The 27295-nt window shown below is 47.2% G+C and overlaps 1 protein-coding gene across 1 annotated transcript in view; it reads left to right on the top strand.

Moving 5' to 3' along the window:
- The first annotated feature begins 9695 nt into the window (after window positions 1-9695).
- LOC131289781 (protein serrate) overlaps window positions 9696-27295 on the top strand; it is a 108663-nt gene continuing 91063 nt past the window's right edge. Inside the window, exon 1 of the mRNA XM_058319092.1 lies at window positions 9696-9758. Coding sequence (XP_058175075.1) covers window positions 9696-9758 — 63 coding nt within the window. The remainder of the gene's footprint in view (window positions 9759-27295) is intronic.

The following is a 27295-nucleotide window of genomic DNA, read 5'->3' as shown; positions in this document are numbered from 1 at the left end:
GCGCCCTCACGTCGTCCGATTAGCTCTCGAGGGGCGCTGCCGGTGGGGGTAGCAAGGCGATCATCACGCGGTGGAAGATCGGGCATTTTCTCACCTCCGCCACATCTTTGGGGCGCCCAGTATCGCGGATCAATTTTCACTTATCCCGCCCGGGTCCTAAATTAAGCGTACGCGTGAACGGAAGAAAGGTGCGAAACACCTAAAGCCTCTTCGAGCCCGATACTGTCAAACAGCGCGGCCGGAGGAAAACTCGTGCGCCCGATTTGTCTAAGCTTCACGATCCACGTTCAATTCGTTGAGAATGAAAATGGTGTGTGTTCCTAAATGGTGGGGGGGAACTTAACTATTTATTACCATAACGTCCCCGTTTTATCCAACAATGCGTCTCGCGTGAAGCAATAGTGTTACGCCAACGAAACGACACGGAAAATCGGCTGGCTGGAGGTTTCGTAAATGAGCGTAGAGGTTGAAGTGGTTCCGAATTTCCCTCCCTTTGGTCCGACGGCATCGCGTTCGTTCCACGGCTTCAACGAAGGGGGTGTTATCCTGCGACGAATTTTATGCTACATTCTTTCGGTGGCGTACAATCGCCACCACTCGCTTGGGGTCACCACGCGAGAATTCGCTCAACGCTTCCCAACCCACCCAAGTTGTTATGCTAATTGGCAGCGCCGCGAACGAGAGCATCTCCCATCGAACGCTCCAGCCGTCGACGTTCAGTGACCTCTATGTGCGAATGACCGACCCGGCCGACCGGCAATGTGTGCCGCGAAGGGAGTGGAGTTATGCGTCTAGGAAGCGCGGGAGACCGCGGGTTAGTATTTCACATTTGCACGTGGACGTGTAAATCCGTTTCGTGCCGAAAATTCGCTCCACTTCGGGCGCTGGGGAAAGGCCTCGCCAGTTCTCACCGTCTGAGGGTTGCGTTGCTTTAACGTGTGTTGCTGCTTTTGTCGGGTGTGTACCACCCTCCCGTCGAGGTCCTTGCCAAGCGGCTGCACGGAATCGAAGGCGGAAAAAGTATAACACTCTGATTCCGAAATCTGATCCACTTCGCTTGATCCCATCCGAATGCGCGTATTAATGTAAATAAAAGTAATTGTCCAACTGTCGACGTGCGGGAAAGGGGCCGGCGTCCAGCATCGCGGGGTGAAATATGACTTGCCCTGGTTCGGGTTATGCTTCTTTTGTAGACAGTGTGGGGTTCAGTGGGGGGTTTTTTTTTGGTACACTGAGACTTGATTTCGTTTTTCGAAGAGAGCGATTCAAGTTCGCTCCTTTTCTCTGGGATCCGTTTAATCTGTAGCAAAATTGTAAGTATCTCGGTCTGATTTTTTTTTCTTTTTGCCTTTTTACAAGTACCACCTACGGTTTTCATCACCTTTCACAAAAAGGTAACTGGAGAAAAAAGACAAAAAAGAAAACAAACTTCACAACCAGCCGAGTCGCAGCGCACCCAACGTTTTTCGAGTACATTCTCCATGTGATTTTAGACCGGTGGAGCAAACAAAAAATAAACCAAACACCGAATAAAATAACAAATCTCCATCATCCCCGCCAGAGAAGCAAACCACGCACGGCCAAACCGATTGCCGAACGCTGTTGTGTGTGCAAGCATTAACTGTTGCACTCGCGATGGTAGGCCCGAAATTGCATTACTGGTTGCGAGGCGGGAGGCCTTGGGGGGCGGCTTTTTTATTTCTTTATTGGAGGTTGACGGAAGGAGACTGCAATCGGGAACCGATCGATCGAAGCGGGAGGTAATACGGTTTTTGGGCCAGATTTCGATTTTGAACTGGACCGCCGTTGGAAGAAAGATAAGAACGTCATGGTGGGGGTAAAAATAGATTGAACAAAACCTTGATCCCGAATGATCCTGCTAGCAGGAAGGGTGAAGCGAAAGGTACTACCAATCCCGGACGGGAACAATCGACATTGGGATCGGAATATTACTCACCATATACTCACCTCATGTGGCTCATGACAAAAGGCATGCGGTTGTTGATGTGGTTCGAGGATGCCAAGTGGTGACCGAAGTAGTGTTTTTCGTTGGTCTTCGCTGGGAAGGACGAACAATAAAAGGGTAAGACGCGGAGAGAGACACAACACTGGTGGTGTTGCAGAAGAACTGCAACAGCGAAGAGACATAACGGATCCGAATCCCTCGCTCACGGGGGAACCCGTTGCAATAAAAATCACACAGATCATAATAAAATCATAATCGTAAAATTGTTCCAAAGTGTATAAAGTCGCTGCGCTGTCTCTGGTCGGGCCGCAACTTCCTCCGAAAGACTTTGCCGGCAGTATTTCCAGTTTTTCGTTTCCTTTTTATTTCATTCGCTTTACGTATCACGAGTACTGGTCTGCGCGTCGGACGCCTCGAAGGGAGGAAAATGGTACTGAACAAAGCTAACACGAGGGGAAAAATCGGAAGAAGACAAAGAAAACATTCATCGCCCGTCAGCATCTCCCTGGCCGGGACACTGGGCGCGAGTGTTGCCAAAAGATTATTAAAACGAACGTAATCACGTACCACAAAACTCGCCAAAAACAGAGCCAACCACCCAGCGGGAATGGGCCACCCGAACACGCGAGAGAGAGGTGCATCGAATGCGATCGATCGGGCCACATTTGGGTGCAAATGAAAGTAGATTACCTCTTTTTTAATGGTACTCCATTGCATCGGGTGGACCAAGATGTGGGGAAAACGTAAGAGTTGCGGATCGAATTATCCAAGAAATGGAACATTTTGTTTGTCTTGCGGCAGTTCAATAACAGTGCTTGCATTAATTGAGCGATTTCATAATGAAGTCGTTTATTAAGAAAGTATCAAATGACGATTGATAAAATAAATTAATGCACTTTATGCTATTGATTCTTTATCTTGAAAATACGATTACAATTTTACAGGAAATACTTTGGCTAGAAAGATTCGTCCAAAAAATTTATTAGGTTACCAAAACACAAATTGCACCAACTAAATTATTCATAAAAGTTTTACTTTTTCGCATGTAAAGCTATTTTAGTTACTATTTTGTAATAATGCCAAAGTAGATCGATTTACTTGCTAAGCTAATTGGCGTATAAAAAAAATGGTTGGCGTATAGTTAGTAGTAGGGTTCAAAAGATTCTATATATAATTTAGAGGAAAGCTGTACTCAACAATAATAATATAATGTGCCACTAGAGAATTTTTCCGTGTAAATTATTTGGTTAGCAAAAACCGAATATACCAACCCACGCATGTCATACGTTGTTCTGAACATTTTTCTACAAATACATAAAAACATAAATTATGCAGAAAATGGCATATCAGCTGAATTAATTCTACATTGATTTAATCGAGTATAGGTTGAAAAAGCATGACACATTAGGGGGTCTATATTGATAATAAATCTGTATGTGTATGTGTTAGTAATGTTCTATGTAAATTTATTTAGTTTTGTTCTGTTTTCCCCCAAGCATGATTAAGGCTCTCAATTTTTCTTCGCCTCAATCCACCATACCGTTTACCAAGGGCAACTTCATACAGAGAAAAGCACCCAATGATTTTCGTGCGTGTTGACTATTTGCCCTATAAAAGAAAAAAGTTCTCGAAGAGGGTTAGTCCGTAGAATTCTGAGCCTTCAAGAAGCTTGATGCATGATAAATCTCTCACAACGGCGAACTCGAGAAAGAAATGAAACGAGAACGGATAAAAGAAAACAAGAGCAAACACGGCAATCGATATTTTTGTCCACCCTAGCGGGTTTCGTTTTTACTCTTAGAGTACAACAACTTCGCGGTGGTAGCGCGTGTTTATCCAACCTGTTGGACAACTGAACGAGGCAAGGGTGTTCTGAGGACCTGCCGTGATTCGAGTTGCGTTTCAAATGAGCTCCCTTTTTCTGGCACAACAATTCATAAGAGCGTGTGTTTTACTCTTGGCGAAAGGTACCACCATGTACCGCATGAGAAACTTTCGCGTAAAGCCCCCAAAACCCGTGATGGCGTCAAAGGGGCTTTCCACGGAGCCCTTCGGTGGTTCACTTCGGGCACTCTTTTGTGTTTTGCTCGCACAAATCGCGAATTGGCGTGATTTTGCCCCCAGCTCCGGCTCCTCCATGGATCGTCGGTAGATGAAATCAGCAACCGATCGGGTTAACAAAATGGCCCAGCACCCAAGGGGCAGCGCCAGCAAGCATCAGGCGCGGGGGGTTGAAGGATCCCGGGCACGAGAACGGGCGAGAGCCGAGGAAAAACGAAAAGGCGAACGGCTTGCAAAACTGGATTTCTTCGGTCAGGATTTTTCGCTGGAAATCGTCATTCACGTGACGGCAGCTCACCGCCACTAGACCGAGGGCTGGAGGCGCGAGGGGCGGGTGAAGGTGCACGCCCGGCCAGCACGGTGCCGTTTGATGGGAAGCAGTGCGATTCTCTTCGCTGGATCTTCAAAACCGATCATCTTTCGCACGCAGCGACAGGAATGGGCTCCCCAGCCAGAAGGCAGCCGCACTTTGAAGCACCCGATCGGCCGGACGGTTACGTTTCCTTTACGCTTTTCGCGCGGGCAGACCACGGCTGCGGTGCGGGAAAAATTTGAAGGAACCGGGATGGGGCAAGCGGGCAGCGTGAACAGCGAGAGCAGGTTATCTGGCGTTTGTTTTTGCTTTGCCGTTTATCGGGCAACCCTTTTCATTTCGCTTGGTGTCGCCGTCTCATTTAAACGCTCCCAGGATCAAGAGCCTCGTGTAGTTCAAATCCGCTTCCTCCGCAGTGCCTTGATTTTCGTTTCCCCAATGTTATTTTTGGCACAGACACAGACCCTCTGCTTTAGTTTCTTCATTCCGTGCTTCCCGCTGCTTCCTGTTGCCAATTTTGATGAGTGTTTTTCTTCCACTATCTGCCCTTGTTGCTCATTCTGTCCTCCTCCTTCCTTTCCCCCACTCTCTCTCTCTCCGATTCTCTCTAGAAAATCATTTCGATTTATTAAATGCCTACCTTTCGCCTGAAAAGTGCATCGGTGAACGGTGATGGAGGATGATGGATCTTTCTACCGCCTGCAGGAAGGACGCGCTGCGAAATGCCCGCCGAGAACTGGATTTCCTGTGTGCCTTCGCCAGTAGTTTCGGGCGCTTAGCTCGCTTAGTTGTTGTGCTGAGCCTTTCCAAACACCGTTTTGATTTGATGACTCTTGCACGGTTCTCTTCCTCCGTCCGGTTCGCTGGAGCAGTGCAAGCTGAAAGGAAGAAGGGCGCTGGCGTCGCGAAAACCTTTCGTGCCGTATCACAATCATAATTTTCTTTTCGTTTCAGCACAAAAACCTGTTCCAGCGCAGTCAAAGAGTTGGCCTGGCTGCACAAGGTTGCAGCTTTAGCGGCAACAACTGTTGTGCGTACTACCATTTGGTGTTTTCTGGTGTGTTGGTATCCTTCATCTCGCCGGACCTACGTCTACTACTAGCCATCAATAACGCCACACTAATAACAGCAATAAGGACGCAGGGGAGATAAGCCTTCGGGCGACGCAACCGAGACTCCGGAGGCTGGACGCTAATTCGGGACTACCGAAAATCATCGAGCTGCTTCCGTGTGTGCCGGCCCGAGGGCTATTAGTGGCGAAAGATTATCTCTCGCTGCGTCGAGATAGTCCAGACGAAGAAAGTCTCCGTTGCGTGTGGAAGGACAGTCAAGAAAACGATAAACAAAACTTAAAGGTGCATCCCATCAGAACGCAACTTTATCTTCGGCCGAGTCCCGAAATAATTGGCCTCAACGATTCTGAATGAATTCAACACAGGTCTTCGGCAAATCAGACACGAACGCTCGGGATATTAAATGCAAATGCGATGTCTAGAGAAAACCCGCCGTGAAAAGGTCCGCATGCCCATGAATGAACGTGGACACACGTGGAAGGTTTCAATGGATTTTCTGGGATGGCGTGATATTTTCTCCGCTTGACGATGAAAATTGCCTCCAGGAAATTGGCCAGCCCTTTGGCAAGGCCCCTCCTCACGAGATCGGGCCACTTCCGGTGTTTTCCTAACGGTTGATCTTTCCTGCTGCGAAAGGGGAAGAAGACCTGCTCGATGGTAAAGATTTATTTATCGGCTCAGCATCGATTTATTGACCGTGAAATGCGCAACAGACGCTTGCGGCCAATGGGAAACGTACCCCCGCACACACCATCTGTCTCCACTTGTTCCACGGTGCTCCGGAGTTACGGAAGCTGCCGGCTCACGCTCGCACAATCCCAACTTCGACATGTGCAATCGACCGAAATGCACAAGGTGCCCTAATTTACATTCACCCCGAATCGTTCGCGCCCCTTCGAGCAAAGCGAAAGCAAGTGAGCGGTAGGAACAAGGGGTCGATAGGCAGCACGGAACGAATCTGCAAATCCGACGAAATGCTTCCCGCTCGGGCACTTGATTAAAGCGGAACATTCAATCCCGATCAAGCACACAAAAATGATCTAATAATTTACATCGAACCGTCCCACCCCATAACGTTCTTTTTCCTCTCATTTTCCACCCACCGAACGAACCCCGAACGATCGCAATCGGAGGCAATGAATGAATAATAAAAATGTTTCCCACTGATCCGTGCACGTTCATCCGGTTTGCCGCGACGAATCTCGTCATCATTGATTTGGAAGGGATTATGTGTGTCTTCTTTTCCGAATCCTCGGAAGGGAAACACGAGGGGAGGGATATATGCCGGGGAACAAGCGGCATACTGGGGTGGATGAGAATGGAAAGGGAGGAAAACAAGTAGGGAAATAAATTTATGTTTGTAGGTCAGGAAAAACAAATGTCCCTTTTCGCCTTTGGTTGCGTGAGCGAAGGCAGGCGGATGTCCGTTTTCCGGATGATAGAAAAGGATAACAGTACCGGAAATCATTCGTCCATACAATCTAGGGATTAAAGTGCTGTGACTATCAAGTGAAGGAATATCTGAGGCTCTTGAAAAGTAATGTAAGCTAAAAATAATTGTCTAAAAACTGCACGCAAACAAGTTGAATATAATTTTAAAAGAAAATTGAATAAAGTACTGATAAACTTTGAGCATAATAATGCGTTTAGTTTTGAAATCTGATTCCTTAAATTCATTTTTATTAAAAATTAGATTTAGATTCTTTCAATGGTAAAACAAAAACAATAAAAAAGATGAAGAAAATAAAGTAAACTAGGGTCTTTAGGTCGTCCTTTAGTAAATAGTTTCGTTGATTAATTTATCATCCCAATATTAGCAGTATTAATGCTTTATGTAACAAAAAAAAATAATTTGGGTGCTGCAACTTCTTAACTACTCGAATCTAATGGAAAGATGACAACAAAACCATTAAAAGATCTAATCGAAGAGAAAAACCACGGATCGTTGACAACAATTTCGTCAACAACAAATAACTCGCACGCCGGTGAGTGGCCTTACTGGCTCCGCCCACCGGCTGCCGATTGGCTGCGCGCACCGGTAATGTGACCTCGAGAAGCCCTCGCCGAACCGGTAATTTCCCATGGAGCCAAGGGCACCGAACCGGTAATGGCCGGGAGAGTGACAGAAAGAGCAACCGGTAGAGATCTCGTCGAGCGCCTCGAGCGGTTCAACGTCGCCGCGGGACGTTTTGGAAAACAGTTCTCGTTTTACCGCTGGTTGGTGGATATCGTCCGAGCAGCTACGGAACGGCGGAAAAGTCCGCGTGTCCAGCATTCGCGTCAAGTGTGGGAACCGTGTTTGGCCCCCGCGAGCCTTCGAGGAACCACCGTGAGACGGTTCGTGATCGTTTCTTTGCCTTCTCTTCTCCATTTACCTTCGCTTCGGGGCCCCCGAGATTCGTTTGTGATTCACGTGCTTGTTGGTTTTGTGATTTCATTGTGACAAGTGGAACCGCGTGTACGTTTGAATGCGGCACAGGTTTCATTATTATTATTTTTTTTTAAACCAAATAAAACATGCTTCGGCAGATTTGCCTACCGAGAGCAATAGTGCCAGTACAATCGCAGGAAAGGAAAGGTGAAGCTTGAAAAGATTGTCTTGTGCCAGTGGGAACCAACGGAGGGAAAAACAAACGAAGATTTGTGGCGTGTTTTGGGGGCAACATTTTGCTAGCCAGAGAGGAAAGAAAAATAAACCCCAACAAAGTGAGCACGCGAGAATGCCGGCACTGCGGATTGTGTGACAATAATCTCAACCATAACTAATAAATTTATTAGAATATCCGTTCGCGTGATAGTGTGGACTGTTGGTTCTGTTTCCCGTTCTTCTTGACGTTCCCTTCTTTTCTTTTGTTTACGCTTTCGTGTGGTTATCGTGCGGTCAAATTGGCCTCACAGTGAAGGCAACCTCCCCACTAGGTGTGTGCGTGTTTGTGCGAACGTGTGTGTGTGTGTGTGTGTCCCCATGAATGTTCCCGTTAAGTTACGGCCAATCGGTCTCTATTGTGCGTTGGTTTCCTTTTCCGTCCGCCACAACGAATGAACGCTTCGAGCGACGACGCCCGGGAAGTGATAAAGTAGTGGATTAATTGCCCGATCGACTGTCCGATCGCAGCATCCCTTACCGATCGCTCGAGACGGAAACGGAACGGTGTGCCGATAACGGGGTGGGGTTTTGGAGAAGAGGGGAATTGTGTGTTGCCGACGGCAAATTGGGGATACCGTTCGCTCCGTTTGTGGCAGACGTGATTTGATTTCCGCGAATCCGGCGTGGCTGCTCTGTTGCCTCTGATTGGCTCGGAGTGGCAGTGCAGCATTCAAGACCCTTCTCTGTCTCTACCACGCACGCACACCCGGGGAAGAGCTCCCTGCTAATGAGCGGTGTGCTAATAAGCAATTGTTGAATTCTGTAACAAACCAAAACCGAACGAACAAGTGCTCTTGGTGAGAGAAAAGAAGATTAGAATGTGTGTCATTGTTGCCGGAGCTGATTTTCCCTCGATTTCATGTCATTTGTGTGTCAGTTTTTCTTTACTATTTTCCTTTTATGTATTCATCAGTGTTTCACAAGTTAGTTTAAAAAGAACCTGCAGAAGAAGAAATTGAGCGCCAAGATAACAAACAACGACCCAACGTGGCGGTTGAGCAGTGCAAAACGGTGCAGGAAGATATGATTATGAGTGCTTTCGGAATGTCCCACGCGGTGTGACTCGTGCAGTGCAGTTGCAGTGAAAGGCACCGAGTTTTGGGTTTATAAATTTTATTTGCTGCAGCTTATATTCGGCCGCGGTGTGCATTATCGCGAGTGCAGCGGGAAGGGGTGGCGTGCGCTGGAAAAGTTGTCCCGCCAAACCGATATGACGCAGTGGTCGCCACCGAAACGTGTGAAAGTGATTTCAAGTGCTCCAGAGCCCACGGAGGTGTCGTGAGCAAGCGAAAAGGAAATTAAAGTAGGAGGTCAAATTATTCAAGCCACAGTGTGTGTCTGTGTGTAAGAGTGCGTGCGTGCGGGCGAGTGTGTCTGTGTGGCGTGTGCGTGTAACCTAGTGATGAAAGAGTATCCTGCCGCAGTGACCGTTCGAAACGCAGCGACAATCGGTACCCGTGGCGGCGCGTCGTCAACAGGATAATAGTGGCCAGTGCAACCGGGGCAGGAAAAAAAAGTAGTGCAACACGGCGCACTACAGGAAGTCGGAAGTGCCCAGAGTGGCCTCAGAGTGAATCAGACAGCAGAACGCAGCGAAGGCCCGCAGGAAGGCGCTCGCGCACGAACGCGGAAAAAATGGGAATCGGCGACCTCTGCTCGTGGACCAGTGTCGTCGTATTTCTCACCGCGATCTCAATGGTAAGCTAACGATCAGTATGTATACACACACAAACACGTACACCTTATCCCCCAAACTGGCCATCCCTCCGGGGGCCATGGGAGGATGTCGTCCCCTTTTTCTGGACGTTCGATCGTCCCGTTAGGCTGCTCAATCGCCGATCGAGGCGGAATATTGCTCCCACGGTCCCGTGGAGGTTCGTCACTTGTGCCATCGTTCGCGTTTAACGTTTTTATTTCCTTCTGCGTCCGTCGCTGGCTCGCTAGCTCTCCCTCGTTGTCTCTCTCTCTCGCTCTCTGCAGCGTTCGACACTCGCGCTTCTTTGCCTGTCGCACCAGAAGACATGTTCTTCTGGCAGGCAAACGGACGACCGAGCGATGCTTCGTGGAAATAAAACATCCATCGCATACTTTTAAACAAATCCCCTTCACCGCTCTCGCACCGGTCTAATCGCGCACTCCGTTGCGTGCTATCCGTCGCGCGGATAAGAAAGTAAAATTTCAAACACCACCACTCGGAATGGTTGATTTGTGGACCGCTTGCAAACCCCGTGTGTGAATGAACAGTTACGTGTCCCCCTCCCCTATTCCCTTCCCTACTCCTCCCGTCGCTAACGATCATCTTATCAATATTTAATTCAGGTTTTATCCTCGTATTACACCTTCTCTCACCTGGCAGATAGAAGGTAAGGGGGCTTTTTGCCTCTTCTGCTGCGTTTTTGCTACCACTCTTTGCTGCGTTTGCGCGATGATGAATGCACACACGTGGTTCGGCGGTTTTTGGACGGTTTGTACGACGAGCCACGGCCTTTTAGTTTCCCGTTCACCGGGTTTCGCTCGATGCGTCGTCCGGGTGGTGAAGCCCATTTGAATATTAATGAAGTGTGAGAGAGTGATTTGGAGCGAATAATCGCGAAATTGGTTCCTTCTGCCTCCCAAGCCCTCCCCTCAGAGGGTTTCCCCAACGCAGGTGCTTGAGGAAGATGGCACCTTTCGCTGACTTACATTTACACCGGCACCTTTCGATCACATTTCACTGCGCACAAACCCACGCTTGATGTTTTTTTTTTACTTCTTTTCCGCCTTGCGGACTGAAATTGGAGTGGTTAAGCAACACTTGAGACGATGAAAGACGATTAGCTGGCTACTGGTAGAGTTCGACGACTCGGCAAAGGGACCGAAGCGACAGATTGCGGGCTGCGACGGATAAGGATCGGTGGCGTTTGGAATTATGCCATTAAAATTAATCATAGCCCACGCCGTGCATTACATCCTCCCCCACCCACCACCCTCGAAAGAGCCTACCTTGAGCCATCGCCATTGATTGCGATGCAAATTGATTTGATTAATTGTCCATTCCTTGAGCGTGTTCTTCATTTCATTACAGAAAAATCCATCAATTAGCTCGTACATTCGTTTTTAATTAACATCGGTTGTGGGGAAGCGCACATTAATGTGCAACATGGCTATTATTTGTCTCCCCCTTTTTCCCGATGCCTAAATGGTGCTTTACCGATAATAGGAACATCCTAGAAAAGCGCATAAATTAAACGTTTTTATGCAAACCTAATAACGGGGTTTATTTATTGGGAGCTATTTCTTCTCTTTTTCACGACGGTTTTTGTGACAATCGAAATCCTTTTTATGTGTTTGGGCATTTGCATCACCAAACATCTCCCTCAGCTGATCATCATCCTTGAGGAAAAGAAAAAAAAAAGATCGAGTCAACAACAAAAAAAGGAAACATCAGCTCATAGATAAATTCCAAAATCCATCCAATCAATCACCAGCGTTTTCCAATCGTGCGACTATTGTGACTCTTCAGGCCGTGATGACATCGAGTTGGAATTGTTTTTTATGCGTTTCGGAGCTGTTTTTTTCTTCCCCTTCCACACCCCCCGCTCCGTAGCGAGATATCGTAAAAAGCGGCCAATTTATCCTGTTCGTCCGCGGAGATGCTTTAAATACCACCGTTGGTGAAACACAAACACACGCACACAATAAACACCCGGATAAACGGGGGGGAGAGAAAAAAAACACAAACACCACCTCTAACGCAGCTAGCGCATTGGTGGAAACCTTTCGAATATTTCAAACAATTTGGCGGGTGATTTATCGTGATGTCTTGCCGACATCGACACAAGCCCCGACATCGGACGGAGTTGAAACGGTTCGCCTATATTTAACGTTTGTGACCTGCGAAAAAGAAAGAAAATCTTTCCATCGCTGGACGGAGGAAGTGTTTTTGGGATCAGATTTCGGTTGTTCGGCCCAGGTTAGGGTGTGCTGGTGTTCTTGGTGGGATTTTTGTGCACGCGAACGTTGAAAAACACACACCTTAATGAATTAATCGCTCAAGATTAGCCTCGATTATCTAAAGGAGTCACATTTTTAACGAGAAGTTCATCATACCCTCCTCCATTTGGCTTTTCGTTTTCTTTTGGCGAAAATGGTATCCAATCACCCATTAATTAGAGTGCGATACGAACGACACTAATGCAGCGATTATCAAATTAACGCCGACTTATGACCGGAGGTTTATGATATCTTTGAATGTGCAACAGATACAACGTTCAGTCCATCCCACCGTTCGACATCCGATTCAAACAAGTCAAACTCTGCGTTGACCAGTTCGGAAACTGTCACGAACATGACACGGGACAGTCGCCTCTTGCTTTAAACATGCTGATCCCTTCAGGTCCCGAGCCAAGGAAAAGAAATAAAAATCCAAACGTTGCAAACGGTGGTCTATATTAAAACAAAAGCGAATGACATCGGTCCGGTATGCAGAAGATCGAATACATCGGGGCGAACGGTCGTTGGGTTTCTCTCCGGTGCGAGATAAATAATGAATAATTTCCTAATTAGTGGGCCGTTCTCTCGTGCTTCGCTTCCCGATCTCGCGGGTTTCGCCGGCCCGGGACCAACACCAGCCAGCCCAATCGATCGCCGGCTGGCGGCATTGCGCTGCTTTTCGTTTGTCTACGTCTCCATTTCGGGGACGCATCTCGTTCGGGAAGCTTCCAATTAAAAGCAGACCACACCGCGGCAGAGATAGGGCCAAGGTCTAAGGTTTACCTGGCGTCGAGTGAGGCTTCCACGGTCACTTCTTCTCGGTCCCATGATGTTGATGATGATGATGATGATGATCGCAACTTGGTTACTGTACTTTCCGAACCCGATCACGTTCGATCAGGTCGCGGGAAGTTGGGCCATTCTTTTCGTTTCACGCACAGGAGTGAACGAAGCCCCCTGTTCCCAGAACATGACATCACCCGCGGATGTTTTTTGGACCGAAATGCCGGCCACCCTAATGTTCGATGGATAAAATAATAAAATAGCTCTATTAATTGTGGCCCGTTCTCGCCCGGGCTTAGGGTTCAAGCTAAAGTGTCATCCAACCGAGCCCAGCAACCGGCCGTCTTCGTGTGCTTGGGACGAGAAACCTCATGTTCCGCCGAGGATCCCAGTGAAACCGATCCCGAAATGACCTGAGAGACAGCTAAAACAAACGAGATGCTTAAAAATAAAAATAAAACAAACCCGAACGCACACAGCCAGCAAAGATTCGAACAAGCTCCGGCGAGCAGAACGGATTCGGCACCCATTCCCGGGGCGTCCGGCTGATGGCTCGACGAGCCATTGATTAATAGCGTCCTATCGGGTTTGGAAATGTCTTTTCCCGCGACACTGGAAGGGGGCGGGGAGGGACGGACGGATGGACCGAGGGACGGATGGATCGGTGGACGATATCGATTTCACTCGCGATTCGAGTGTCTTCCTCCGGAGTGTTTGACGCGACTGTTCGCCCCATCCGCTCGGAGTTGGCAGACGGAGAGTTCTTTTTCGGTTTCGGTGGTTGTTTCGTTATCGTGTCACCAGCATCGCGATCGCCATCATCCACTTCCCTTGGCTATGCTGTTCTTCCGTCCTCCCTACTACCCGTGTCCCACTCCTCATCGCGTCCCTGATGACCACCTTAAACGTCTTATCAGTGCGCGGCGATCTTGAAAATGAAACGAAAATTTTGTCGATCTTTACGGTGCCGGAGTTGTCCAATGTTGAACAAAGTGGTTTTTTGCTCGCCCCCCCCCCCCCCCTCCGCCCCTACTCACCCCATCCATCGCAGGTTTTGATGCCGGAGGCATTCGGTATCTACTCCCGGGTCTTTTCTAACCCAGCTTCCATTTGCTTATGCACAACCGCGCGTCTCCGCGGACGCGCTTTGGTTTCTCTTCGTTTTCGGTGAAATATTGATAGCGATGGCAATCGACGCCGATGTGCGATAGCTGTGACGGGCTGACGCTATGATCGAACGGAACGCCACCATCCATGGCGGTGATCGATGGATCCAGTCTCGGTCGGTTCTAGGATTTTCGCGTCACCACCAGCTCCACTCCAGCTGGTCAGTCCACTCCGCTGCTTGATCTATTACCCTTCGTGCCCTCGGGGCTCGATTTCAAGGCCCTCATTCGGCGGGTGCCACATTAATTTGGAAGCCAACGATGTTTATTTTTTCCTTCCTGTAAAACGCGAGCCCGTCCTTCTCGAACGACGCGCATTTCCTTTGCCGGTGAAATGAGAGCCATTTTCCGCTTCTTTCGCTAATTAACTATGCGCGATCACAGAGAATGTTAAGGATGTATCTTAAGTAAAATAACTTACGACTTGATTTTTACTCACTCGCAACAATGGCGTATTGAAAGAAAAGATCCTTTACGACTCCAATATGAGTGTGTCTCAAAACAAAATTAAAACAACCTCCTTCTCCATGAATCGGGTATCGAATACGCGATGTTTTGTCCTTCAAACAAAGATGGCCTAAAAAGCCTCTCGAATCACTCGACATTGGTCCGGCTCTTCTGTTGTTGCATGTTTTGATTCCCGGTTTTCTTCATTCCTCTTCCGCGGAAATCCCGCCGTCCGCCCGAACCGGTCTGGCAAGATGGGTAAAGATTGTAATTTTATAATAAGATCATGCCCACCGCCATTGATTGCATTATTCGGCACTAATTGAATCGGTGAATTATCATCTCGCCGCGCTCGTCCATCCGTCCGTTTGGCCCGCTTTTCGTGTTTCCCTTTCGATCGATCGGAAGGAAAATTGGAACAAAACTAGAACGAACATATCGGGGCTGTTGTGTGTGTGTTTTTTTGTTTGTTTGCCTATTGGTGAAGGGATTTCTGGCCGTTACCGCGTGCGTTGCGTGCTTCTAATGCTTCCACACAGTAACATAAAGCCCGGATCGAACCGGTCCAAATCAGCATCTGATGGGCAGGGACTGCAGCTCCGCCAATCGCCCGTGCGTTTTCGTTTTGTTTGTGTGTTAAATCTCATAATTCCTGGCGAAGGAAGCACAACTACACCAACTGGAGGGGTTACAAAAAAAAACCGTCGACTCATTACGAGTGTTGTGTTTTGGTGTTTTCGTTTGGTTTCCTTTCGATCGCGATACATAGGTTTTTTGTTTCGTTTCAGTTATATATGATTATTTCTGCATCGCAGAAGGAAACATGCTTGCTGCCCTATCGATGCTGCACAGAATCGTTTTCGCGCTCGGTTTGAAAGAAGGCAAGCGTCGGCCTGGCATTTGAGGCTCGCTTTTTTTACCCTTGCGCATCTTAAAATAAGTTTTCGTGAGCCTTTGCCAGCTTCGATAAGTTTCCATTCCTTTTTTTTCAATATACTCATGCCCGTCCTTGCACCCGCGCGTTCGCATGTATTCCCCCTTCCCCCGGGGAAGGCGCTCTGGACGGCATTGTCCGGTATTTTCGATGGGCTGCGCCACGATTTTAATTTTGCCCCGTCGTTACTGCCCTCTTTGACAGGCGGGAATGGATATGCCTTCTCGGGCAGCCGGGGCAGCGAGGGGATGCGGTGGTGGATTTTGCTGACCAAAAGGACGGGCGGAAGAAATGCCGACCCCAAAACGGCTCGTCCGCGCTGTGTATCTGGCCGTTGTGGCCGTTTTCGCTTTCCGAGACCTCGGCGTTGGCTTTAATTTTATCTTAATTAGAATCTTCGTTCTACTTTTGCTTCCCTTGCGTTCTTCAGATTTCGCTTCATTTTTTATTTATTTCCCTTACGTTTGGGGATCTTTCCGTTCGCCGATCTTTGGAGTTTCTGGTTCGATCGTTCGTTTCGGCAAAACAGAACTATGAAGCGAACGTTTCGCAACCTTGACTGTGATTTCCTAATGAAATGGATTGGATAAATTGAATCGACGAATTTACGGACAGAATCATATCTCCCTGCATTAGCTGAGAGGATGGTCGAGGAAAAAAACAGGTACTACTTATTAGGAAATTCAATTACTTCTGTCCGTACTTGAGCCTGCACACGTCATTTCTCAGTGTGCGAATCCATCCTTGGCAACCAAACAAACATCCCACTCAAAGGAGTAGCATTCCACAGCGTGACTCATCTTGTGGCAGGGAGTTCCAGGAGGGAGGTGATCAGTTATCAAAATAAATCACATCCTCTCGAAATACTCAAAACATCGGGCATTGCGGCAGAAACTCCTTTGCTCGTCATCGCCGGTCAATCATTCCGACTCGCTTGCAAATTTACGGTGATACATTCCTGTTGTTTCTTCTCGTTTTGCCGTTTATTGATTTTATTACTGTATAAACAACGATCTCGATCTTCATCGATTCGCTTGAAGGCCGGAGCTTCGAATGACTGGGCTCTACCTCCTTTCAGGGAGTCCTCCCCACGAGGTGTTGTAAAGATATAAAATTTCATTTAATTAGATGCAATTTTGAATGTTGCGTCGAGGGGCGGACGAACTTACAATAAAATCGTTCCCCAATGGACGGCATCCATCGGGGGAGAGACGAAGCTAAATTTGTATGACGCTATGGTACCTATCGCGAACCAAGTTAACAACCGGTCGATAAACATATCGACCGATATAATGACAGTAATGGCGGAATGGTATCGCAACGCATCAAATTTATCAACCCGTAAAAACGCGTGTACAATTGCCATGGCTACCGTACAAATCGTGGGGAAAAAATCTAGCAGTTGTTAAAAAAGTCTTTAATTTGCATCGCGAACGAAACATTTTTTTTATATCGACCGATATATTTAACTACTGCCTCAACCCATCCGATATACTGAAAAGAGCTGTTGACCGTGGTAAAATTTATTTTAAAAATGTAAAAATGTTATTCTGTGTTAATTTTTCGCTTCTTATTATTTTTTAACCATCAAAAAATTTATTTTTCTGGTGAATTTTTTTTTGTTTTAAAATTTGTTTTTTTTTATTTAACCGCCTACACGGGTAGTTATTGTAGTTTTATGTTCAAATAACAATTGATTGGATTGTCGTATCACCATGAAACTTTTAGAATGCCTAGAAACACCTTGTTGGTACGACCCTTGTGGAAAAAATCGCAGTTTTGTTCTCAATTTTTCTTCCGCCAATAACCCAGGCTTATGCTTATGCTAGTTCCACTTTGGCAAGGATTTCTTCAAACAGCCTCTTCGGAACTCGGTAATTGTTAATGAAGCTGAAAAAGGAACATGTTAAAACAGTGGCAACGATTGTTGAGCCAATACGCTTACGTTTTATCCGATAATTCAAGCGGATAAAAATGCTTCTACAATCGCTTATCTCCTCTTCATTCTCCGCATCATTTAAAAAGAATAATGAATTTATCATTCTAATGTTTTGGATGCTTCACGAACTAAAATGCTTCTCGATACGATAGAAGTCGCACTAATTGTAACGTTGTTAAAAGTAAACAAACTCTAGGTTTCCATGGTAATTTGACAGACGGCGAAACCACTCGATAGGTATTTTTATGGGTTGTTATAATTTTACCGACTGCTCAGTTGAATACATTCGCGATACCAATTCGAGTAGATAAATTTATCGGTCGATATAATCAAACGGGTTGGTAAATTTTATCGACGGCTTTCGCGATAGGTACCTATGTTTGCTTTGCATTTTTCTATGCTTCCCCTTTTGCTTGTGGCATTTAGTCTCAGCGCGCCTCCGACGGCCGTATCTTTGAGTTTTTGCAAAATGCAACGATCGTTCGGGCTCGCTTTGTTCCATCGGGTGGTAGGTGAATATCGCAGCCTGATCGATGATCGGTCCCGGTGCGGATGTCTCCAGTTTGATTGTTCCGCCAAGATATGGCACATTTTTCTTCCTCCACCTCAGGAGGGAAGAAGGGAGAGACGAGAGTGAAAATAAAAACTAACCAAACCAAAGCCCAAAACTATCCGACCGATCGCATCGGAGGGGAAGTTAAAAGATGCTGCAGAATATTTTATAGCACTCACAAACACACCCACAGACAGACACACCGCGCACCGTATATCGTCGGGAAGAGGCATGCACATCTTTGGCGAGATCTAGCCTAGAGTTGGCGAGTAGGGAAAATATTGATAGAATCAATATGCAAAGCAGATGTGCGCTAATTTCCGAACCCGGCGAGGAACGGGCCCGATGATGATCTCCCGGCCCTGGTCGGGCGATACAAACATGTCGCCAAAGGTCTCCCGTCACACATTGCGACAGCGATACGCTTGCCCTGAGAAAGCGTCGACCGAAAAAATTGCCAACACAATAAACTTCGTTCCATTTTTTCTCCTTCGACTCGGCTACAAAATTCCACGCGGGAAGAAATAAAGCGTTGGTTTGGCATGCATGCACACAAATACATCGTGCTAAGCGATGAGGTCGTTCGATCGCTTGGTTGTGGTTAGTTTTATTTGTATTTTCCGCATCCACTTTTCCGAATTCTCAACCTTTATCTCGCGTCCTCATTCCTCGGTCGGAAGGATGAGCCAGAGATTTCGGTCTCGATCTCGGCTCGGGCTCGACAAAGTGCGAGTCCACGTGGGTCACTGCTGGGGCTCCCCTGATCGATCGCTCAAGATCTCGTCGCTAGACAACGGGAAGCTGCAGGAACTAAAAAATCCTGCACCCCAGCTTCTCGAGCTGGATTAACCTTTGCGCCGTTGGCCCCGATTCACCCGAGACGATTGACACCCTCGGGCACTTTCGAACAACGCGCCGGTGCCTCTCGAGCTCGCCGTTCTTTGAGGCGAAAAACAAAAAGGACTGACCACAAACGTTCAAACGAAATGCGCCAGAGGGAGAGAGAGAGAACCCAAACCCGAGCGAGTCGAACGCAATTAATTATCGTTTCTAATGAGGCTGAAAATAGCCAAAAGATAACCGAATTAATTAACCCCGAAGTCACCCGCTGGACGTTCGGGGTTTTCCGGCAAGGAACACGGAATGGTGAAGAAGGAAGAAGAGGTGGGAAAATAAATCATTCCGGCTGAAGCGCAGATTTTCACGTCGTGTCCCCTCTGCTAAGGGAGCGATGCCGGAGAAAGGGATATTAAAATTTATTTCTGCTCTTTCCTCTTAATTTTTTCTCCTTTTTGTTTATCAAACTTTTGCAGACAGTTTGCCACCATTTGACTTCAACTGTTACGAAAATACAAAATACATTGTTTTTTTTTTACTTTCATCTTTATTCCGTTTCATTTGACAAACTGATTTTTTTGAGTTACTTAATTTAATTAACTCCATGTATGATCTCAACCCGTCGCCGCCATAGAGTGTTTGATCACCATTGAGAGCTACACAATCAGTTCGTTCATGGTTCATGAGGCGACTTTGTAATGAGTTCTGGTTTTCTAATGATTTCATCTTGTTCCACCACCCTCCGGTTAGCTCCGGAGTTTGGAGATTTCGGGGTCAAAAAATCCCGATAAATGCAGCCCAAATTTTGAAGGCCAACCCGGAGTCGGGTCGGTGTCGTCATCTCATCAGACGCTAACGCTGGCAACGACACTTTGTCGCCCGCAAAACGCTTATCAGGGTACCCTCGGAACGGCGCTCTGTGCACCGCGTGCCCCCTTATCAGCACGTGCCACAACGGTCGGACCATAAGGCGGGTTGAAAATAGAATTTCTCCAGCCAGGCACAACAAACACGGTCTCGGTTCCTGTCGGCACGAAGGCTGGCCGTACTTCTGGAAGTGATGAAAAGCGGACCCCAGTCAACCGGCTGCTGCTCCTCATAAAACGGCTTCAAACAAAACAACAACAACAACAACACTTTATTATAATATAAACGGCATGAAGGCTGTGCAAGTTGTGGGAATCGTTTTGATTTGCGGTTCATAAATCAGCCGGAATTCGCGGCTACTTAATGGCGGGTGGAAGAGCAAAAATTAGGTGCTGAAAAATTACGCCAACCTGTTCCGGACCCGTGTCGTCGTCGTTGTTGTCGGTGTCGGCGTGGGGTGCTCTTGGCGGGGGGAGAGGGAAAGCTTGTGCGCGGCGAGAAGCTTAAATTGGCCGAGACACCGTTTTGTGGGTTTATGATGAACCCACGAGGCAGACGGGGCCATTGGGAGTAGCGCATCGCTGAGTAGAAGCTTCTTAGAAGACGTGCCTTAACCTTCCACTTTTTTGCTTTATTTTGACTGTTCGCGCTTTTATTGTTAGTTTTTAATTTTATTACGCTCGTTCCATTCCATCCCACGCCACGATTGGTCGTCGTGAATTGAAAAAAACCGAAGCAAGACAAAATGAAAGCATCCTCTCGGATGGCATAAATCCGTCGACAACCAGGTTTCAAAGCGCCGCTCGGATCGGGCGAATTATTCATAACTCTAATTAAATGTTTGAACCGAGAACGATTTACGATGTCGCGATTAGAGCCGCTGCGCGGCAAACCCGGCATCATCCTTTACCTTCTCGCCGCACCTTGACTCTTCCAATTTTCGCATTCGTGGTGAAAAGTGGACTGACCAAAAAGTCATCTCCCAACAACACTCCCCTGGGAGCCCCGAGCAAGAGAGGAGGCTAGAAAAACGGCTCAATAGAATTAATTGACAACTTCCCATCACGACGGCGGAAATCCTTATGCGTCCCTAACGATGCTTCCTGGGAGTGTTAGAAGTGGAGATGTGCGTGTTTTTCTTTTTTTTTCTCGCTTGCCTCGCATCAAGATCGCATGTAAAGTGATAAAAAGATGACACATCTAGGCACGGGGTGGGAAAAATGTGGGGCGGGACAGCGAATGGTAAATGAAAACAAAAAAGAAAAAAACGACTGCCCCGTCCTGAAACCACCAAACGGATACAACCTTTCTTTTCAAATATGGTTTGGGAAATATGGATGAAAACATAATAAATCTCGGACTCCTTCTTGTATTCCATTGGTTTTTTTTTCATTCGCCACACGAAAAACATGCTCATCGAAGTGAAAGGAAGTAGAGCGAGGAAAAAGCCAAGAAAGACACAGAAGAAAAAACTGCAAACAGTCAGACAAACAGACAAACAGACAAACACAACTCCTCGGGAACCCGATTTCGCAGCGGAACCGACGCCACCATATGTTGATGGTAATTATGCTGGGCGAGAAAAGTCAGCCGCAGCCTGACGCGCCGGTACGAGCGGACGAACGGACGCTCCTGTCAGCGTCATCTTCAAAACTGGACTGGACTAGCGGTTCCCCTGCCCGATGCACGGGGTGGGACTGGGGTGATCGGGGCACAAATAGAGACAGGTTGGCGTACAATTACGATGGAATCTGTACAATAATTCCGACCGTTTTTTTTGTCCTCCCGCTTTTCCAGCCGGTGCGACATAAGGACCGCTTTAGCGTCAAAGTGGTGACAACCCACCCGGGGGGGGGGGGGGAGATAAATAGCAAAAGTGGTGCGAAAGGAGCGAAGGGAATGAAGAAAGAAGGAAAAAAAACGGCACCACATGCTGCCGGGATCCAGTCTAGCCGCGCCGAGATCGAATTGCATCCCGTGAGACGTGTTTGTCATTTCTAGTTTTCATCTACGGCTTTCGGGTAGGGGGGAAGCAATCGGAAAAATTTACACCATCTTCAAACCCTTCCGAAGCGGAAAGGCAGACTCAGAGGACACACCGTGATGACGGAAGAATCTCAAGCTGACGTTTAATTGTTGTTCAAACAAAACAACACTCAATACAATCTCTTTCGACTTGCTTCGTAAGCCTGTTGCATCGGACATTCAACGTCCGGAGGATCATCAAGGGATAGGACTAATCGACCACTTGTCGTAGGGCAGGGAGAAAGGCGAAGGGAGGAGAAAGTTGGTGGTCGATGGAAATCTCTACTAATGGAGGCTGCAAGAAAAAGGGACAGGTCTACCGTGTGGACAAGTTTTAGTCGACGACCTTTCGCCATCTTCGATTCCCAGAACCATTTCTCACCTCATTTCCGTTTCGTTTCGGAGATCGAAAGGCGTAGATCAACTTGGTTTGGTTTGCTGACATCTCCCGATCGAGAACGGTGCGGTTTGACAGTTACAACGCATAGCGCCATCTTCCGGTGACAGTTGGGACAGGGGATGTAAGCTACCCGATCGTAACGAGTTAAAATAAATAATTACCACTAACGAATGGAAACGTTTTATTATTTAATTTATGTTGCGCTCGATTTCATGACCTCCCGGAGGACCCAGACCCCCCTTTGACCCCTTTTAAGCGGGCGGCCATTCGGACGCCTTCGGATAAGATTTGGAAATGGATCATTACCGAGTGTTTTGCCGGGCGGTGTTCTCTCACTCTCCTTTTTTCCCTCCCCGAATCGATCAAAACCAACGTCGTTTCGATCGGTTGGAAATTGAACACTTTCCACCGCGGACATTTATGGCTTCTTTACATTAGTACCGGGGACACTGTAAAGCGTCGTCCCGTGTTTTTTTTTTCGAGAGCCGTGGGGAACCTTCCGATTTATGTGCGCCATGTCACGGGCGGTAACGTAACGTCAACCGGTCGGTGGTCGCGCTCTAGTGTCCGTTCGGATAAAACGGGGCTGCTTAATGGCTTCGATAAATAAAGTGGTAATTAATTGTGAAGTGATCGTTGTCTCCGTGCGCCCTATAATGAGTTCGTCAGCTAGGTAGGCAGAGGTAGATCGGAAAGGCCTTGGCTTGGGCAGGGTTCGGGATCGGCTGCTCTTTCCACGAAAGAGACCGATGGGAATTTGATTTTCTGTTCGACTCTGGAGCTCTGCTTTGCTAATGAAGTCATCCCCACGATCTCCTATCGATCAATGGTGGAATGCAGCTAAAATACTTAAACACCGACACGCCGTACGTGGAGCCCGAAATTGGCAAACGGTCAGCACAGCGTGTGCAGAAATTGCAAATGAATCGCCCGGTAATAACATTATAAATAAACACTAATGGCTTGATTATCCGGGAAATAAAAATGCGTTCCTCCACGGTGCGAAACACGCACCGTTCATGACAAAGTTGGACATGTGGGATCCAGGTGAATCGTTCGACCGTATAGCGAGAGAACGAACACCTCAATTAGTATTCAACGCGGCATGCTCCAAACGGTGAAAACCCGACCGTTCTGTACTTGTACGCGGGCGCGAAACTTGTCCGCCCCTCGTGTCGAGGCGGAGTCACCGACAAAGTATCGTCTTCTCGCATAAGAAATGAACCGTGCTCCGGATCGGGGCGTTCGATCTACAACACTCGACAACGGCGACGGTCCCCGGGTGTCGTTTGACGGGGCGTTATTTTACATTCAAATTATTTCTCACTTGCGTTCAGTATTTCACTTGAAATCCGGCTACCTAGGACTTCGGAAGCCGCACCGCACTCCGACTTAACGATCGTAAATCTTCATTTGCCCGGGCACAGGTGAGCTCGACCCCGGCTTTGCCTTGGGGTTTTATTTTGTTATTTCGGGTTGCTCCACTTGCCTCCACTTGTGAACCTGACAGGAATTTCGTGCAACAAGGAAACTGGCAGGAATGCACACGACTTTAGAACGTGGAACAAATGCACATTTCGGGATGTCTCGGACAATTCCACCGAAGCAGGGAAGTACCACTGGAGAACGAGATTAAGAAGGGAAGAGTTGCGCATACAAGAAGGAAGAGACACCTTTCCAAAGCTAACAACTTCTCGGACAACCATCGTGAGGATTTGGATTAAAATGAGCTTCTTTTGGGGCGTCTTCGTGTCGATGCGTTGCCGAACTCAACGGAAGCTTTCGATGACTTCCAGGATACAATAAAACGCTCTACCATAAAGTGATTAATCCGCACTGTGTTAGCTTTCGTCGCCCCGAGGGCAATACTTGAGACGAATAAAAGGGGTGGAAATTCGTGATTTCCTGCCGCGATCTCGGTGACTCACGGATTCCGATTTAAGTGCGCGGAAGGAAGAGGTGTCTTAACCCCAGCATAATCCGTTTGTTGTTCGTTTGTTGATTCTGATTTTGAAGGAAAAATTTACGGCTCTTTCCTTGGGAATATACTTTGAACAATTAATTTCGCCTAATCTTATTTCCACTTGTTTATCGAAGCAATGTTTATCAAAATGTGTAAATAACGATCAACAAACACTTATGTGTTCTTCAATTCACCTGTCGCTTTTGCAAGCGATGTAAGAAGAAAACCATTAGTATTCTTAAAGCAGTAAAAAACTATGAAACACTAATTTATGACCCTCCCGTTTACCACGAGCGTTGAAGAATTACTTCTAACTCAGCTAGCTTCTCCAGATGTTTCTGGTCAAGCTGTTCTTTTTTTTCCATTCGCCGCCGTTTTTGTGGGAGTTTTTATCTTCTCTCCGCATGACACGGGTTCCGCTTTTCTTCCCGGTACCGCTAGACAAGGCAAATAAATCAAGCTTTTGCAGCAAAACGCGCCATAATGCAGCATAAGAACGGCTAGATGAAGGTACCTTTCGGGGCAAGGCAGAAACACATGTAGATTGAAATCTCGGACACACACCACGCCGGTCAGGCGGAACCAAATGCAAACAACTACAAAAACGAAGCGAAAACAGCTCAAATCTGGCATGGGTTGAAACAAACCGGGGAAAAATAACAAACAACGCGAAAGAACGAACGATCAACGGCTTCGTTGACTTTCGAAAGATCTTGCACCGGCTGTTCGGAGATGCTGGTGGTCGTTGTGCTACTACCAATACTACCACTACCACTGTCGGGACTTTGTTTTATTAAAGAAAAATCACCCTGGTCTTCCAACCACCTAGCCACCCACCACATTCTCTACGGCGGTATGCGGCCCCATGGTGGAAGAAAGCATTTATCGCATCATTTCCTGTTTTATTTTATTTTAATCATACAGTACGCGCCAAGCTGTGGCCCTCTCCGCCCTTTCCCGCTCTTCTACCAGACTTTACCGCACACATACACTCGTGCGGTAACACTTGCCGGCTCATTCTCGGCCCGTTGTTCGACGTCCGAGCCGGGGGTGAAGGAAACGGAGCGAAGGCCGAAGCCGAAAGATTCATTTCCCTTTTAGCGGGGGCTGGAAGCGAGAGGCGGTGTGGATCGAGGGATGGCACACAGCTCAACCTTATGGCCCCAGCAAGGCTCGGATCGGATCGTACCGGTCCCGAAAACCGGCCCCGGAAAAGGGTGAACTTGCGGTGAGGAGAACAGAGGTGGGGCAGCATGATGCTGATTAATTGAGAAGATTTTCCGTTCCGTATTTTCTCCACTCTACACACTTTCTGCCCTTCGATTCGGGTTTTGCGTGCATTGGGAGATTGCACACGGTCCGCCGTGGAATGCGCCCCGTTCCGGCGATGGTGGGCTCTCACGCGGGCTCACTAGGCTGGTGTGTAAGTCCTCTATCTTGCTTAAGCCACGAGCTGGATGCTACCAGAAATCTCCCAAGACTTCCAGCGCTGATGGTGGCGGTCGGAGTTGCTAAAACCGAGGAAGAAAAATTGCCAACAACGGTCAATTGTTTTTTCGCAATCTTTAGTTTGCTCAGCCGTCTCAGCCGTTCGGACGACTCCGGCGACTTGTGAGGGAAAGGAAGCCCTGCAACTACAAGCTACACACTTTGACGAATCGGACGGCCACGCTGCACTGCGAAGCGAATGGAAAACTAATCTTTTGGCAGCCGTGCCGCCCGCTTCCCGGAGTCTGTGGTGGATTTTGCGATAAGCCCAAATGGGAACACGGCCACGGATGTGCCGCGGCAATCTGCGAGAGATTAGGCGTCATAATTGCAGTTTAGTGTCGTCGTGCCATGGCGAAGAAGAAACGGCCACAATCCGGACCGCGCCGATCGACCGTGAAAACATCGACACTAAACGATCCGTGATGTTCCGTCCGTCCGAGATGAAATATGAAGCGTAATAGATAAGTCACGGCACGAGGGGGAAGTTTGGACTGGGGCTGGGAAACCCTTGCGAGAGAAGCTGACTCGCTGGTGATGATTAGGGGTGGAAAAATAGGAGCTGCTGCATGACGGGGGTTTATTCACACTAGTTTGCGACAAATATGTCTCATTTGAAATAACGTTGATTGCTTGTAGTCTTGAGATTTCTAGTTGTAGATTGAACTTCAGGAGGGAGTTAATCCAATGAGCTTGAACTCACATTATTTACAGTGGGGTTCTTATCTACTAATTGAATTTCTTTTATAAGCTCGTGGATTTAAAAGAAACATGTTGTCGTTTATGGGCTTGGATAGTATACAGTTTGTGCAAAAGTATATCCATATATCTTTCAAAAACTCAGTCGAATTTATTTTCAATTGCTGAATCATGATTCTTCTACAAAACGATGAAATAATGATCGTTCGTAAATAATATTTTCCTATGATAATCATGTACATAATCATAACTACAGTCACCTTGCTTGTACAAAATTACACTTTTAAAATCTGACTTCAATAGCATGCAATTTCAAATCAAAACAAAAGAAGAGAAACTGATGGTTGTTTTAATAGTTTCAAATTAATTTCATGCTTATCAAAATCAAAACCTACGAAAAATAAACCAAACAACAACTGACAGATTTTTGGAAATTGGAATTAAACACTGTTTAAAAACGTAATGATATTTCTTGGTCAAGAAATATATTATGTATCGGTGTTTAAAACAAAACAAAAGAGCAAACTGTATTGCTAAAATGGTTTATAAAAAACTTAAACATCGACAAATTGATAAAAAGCATTGCATAAATCAAACATTTTATGCACCTAAACCAACTCCTAAATGCTAATTTAAACCTTTTGCAAATAACATCCATCTTTATCCGACTCTACCTGAAAACCTTTAACGTAACCGAACGACACATGACAAACCCGTAATGAGGAAATTAATAATAAATATATTTCACCACAAAAACCTTCCCTAGCGGAGGCCTAGACTTCACGACCGGCGCTCGAAGGCCCCGTCGTGGACGAGAGATTATTAATATCTCCACAAATTGATTTAGTCATTCCGGCCGCCAGCCAACTCCAGTCGCTCCAGATCGAAGTTCGACCTAGCGGCCGCGTCGAAAGATCGTGTGCCATTGCATTTCAAGCTCGGTGGGATCCGACACGCGGTGACAGTGTCTTAAAGAGTGCACGAGACGTCTCGACTACCCTTTCTCCTTCCACAGTTGTAACACCCGACCACCCCCCCGCACTCTGTCAAAGAGAGGCTGTGGCCTTCCCGGAGGCAACTTTTCGCTCTCACACCCGGCTGCACCTGACCTGGCGAGGACAGTGCTCCTCGAGCTCGATTAGCATATGTTCGGTACACTCTG

This window comes from Anopheles ziemanni, chromosome 3 (assembly GCF_943734765.1).
Source record: "Anopheles ziemanni chromosome 3, idAnoZiCoDA_A2_x.2, whole genome shotgun sequence".
Lineage (NCBI taxonomy): Eukaryota > Metazoa > Arthropoda > Insecta > Diptera > Culicidae > Anopheles > Anopheles ziemanni.
Note: the sequence above shows the minus strand (reverse complement) of the source record. Positions and strands in the feature narration are given on the sequence as shown.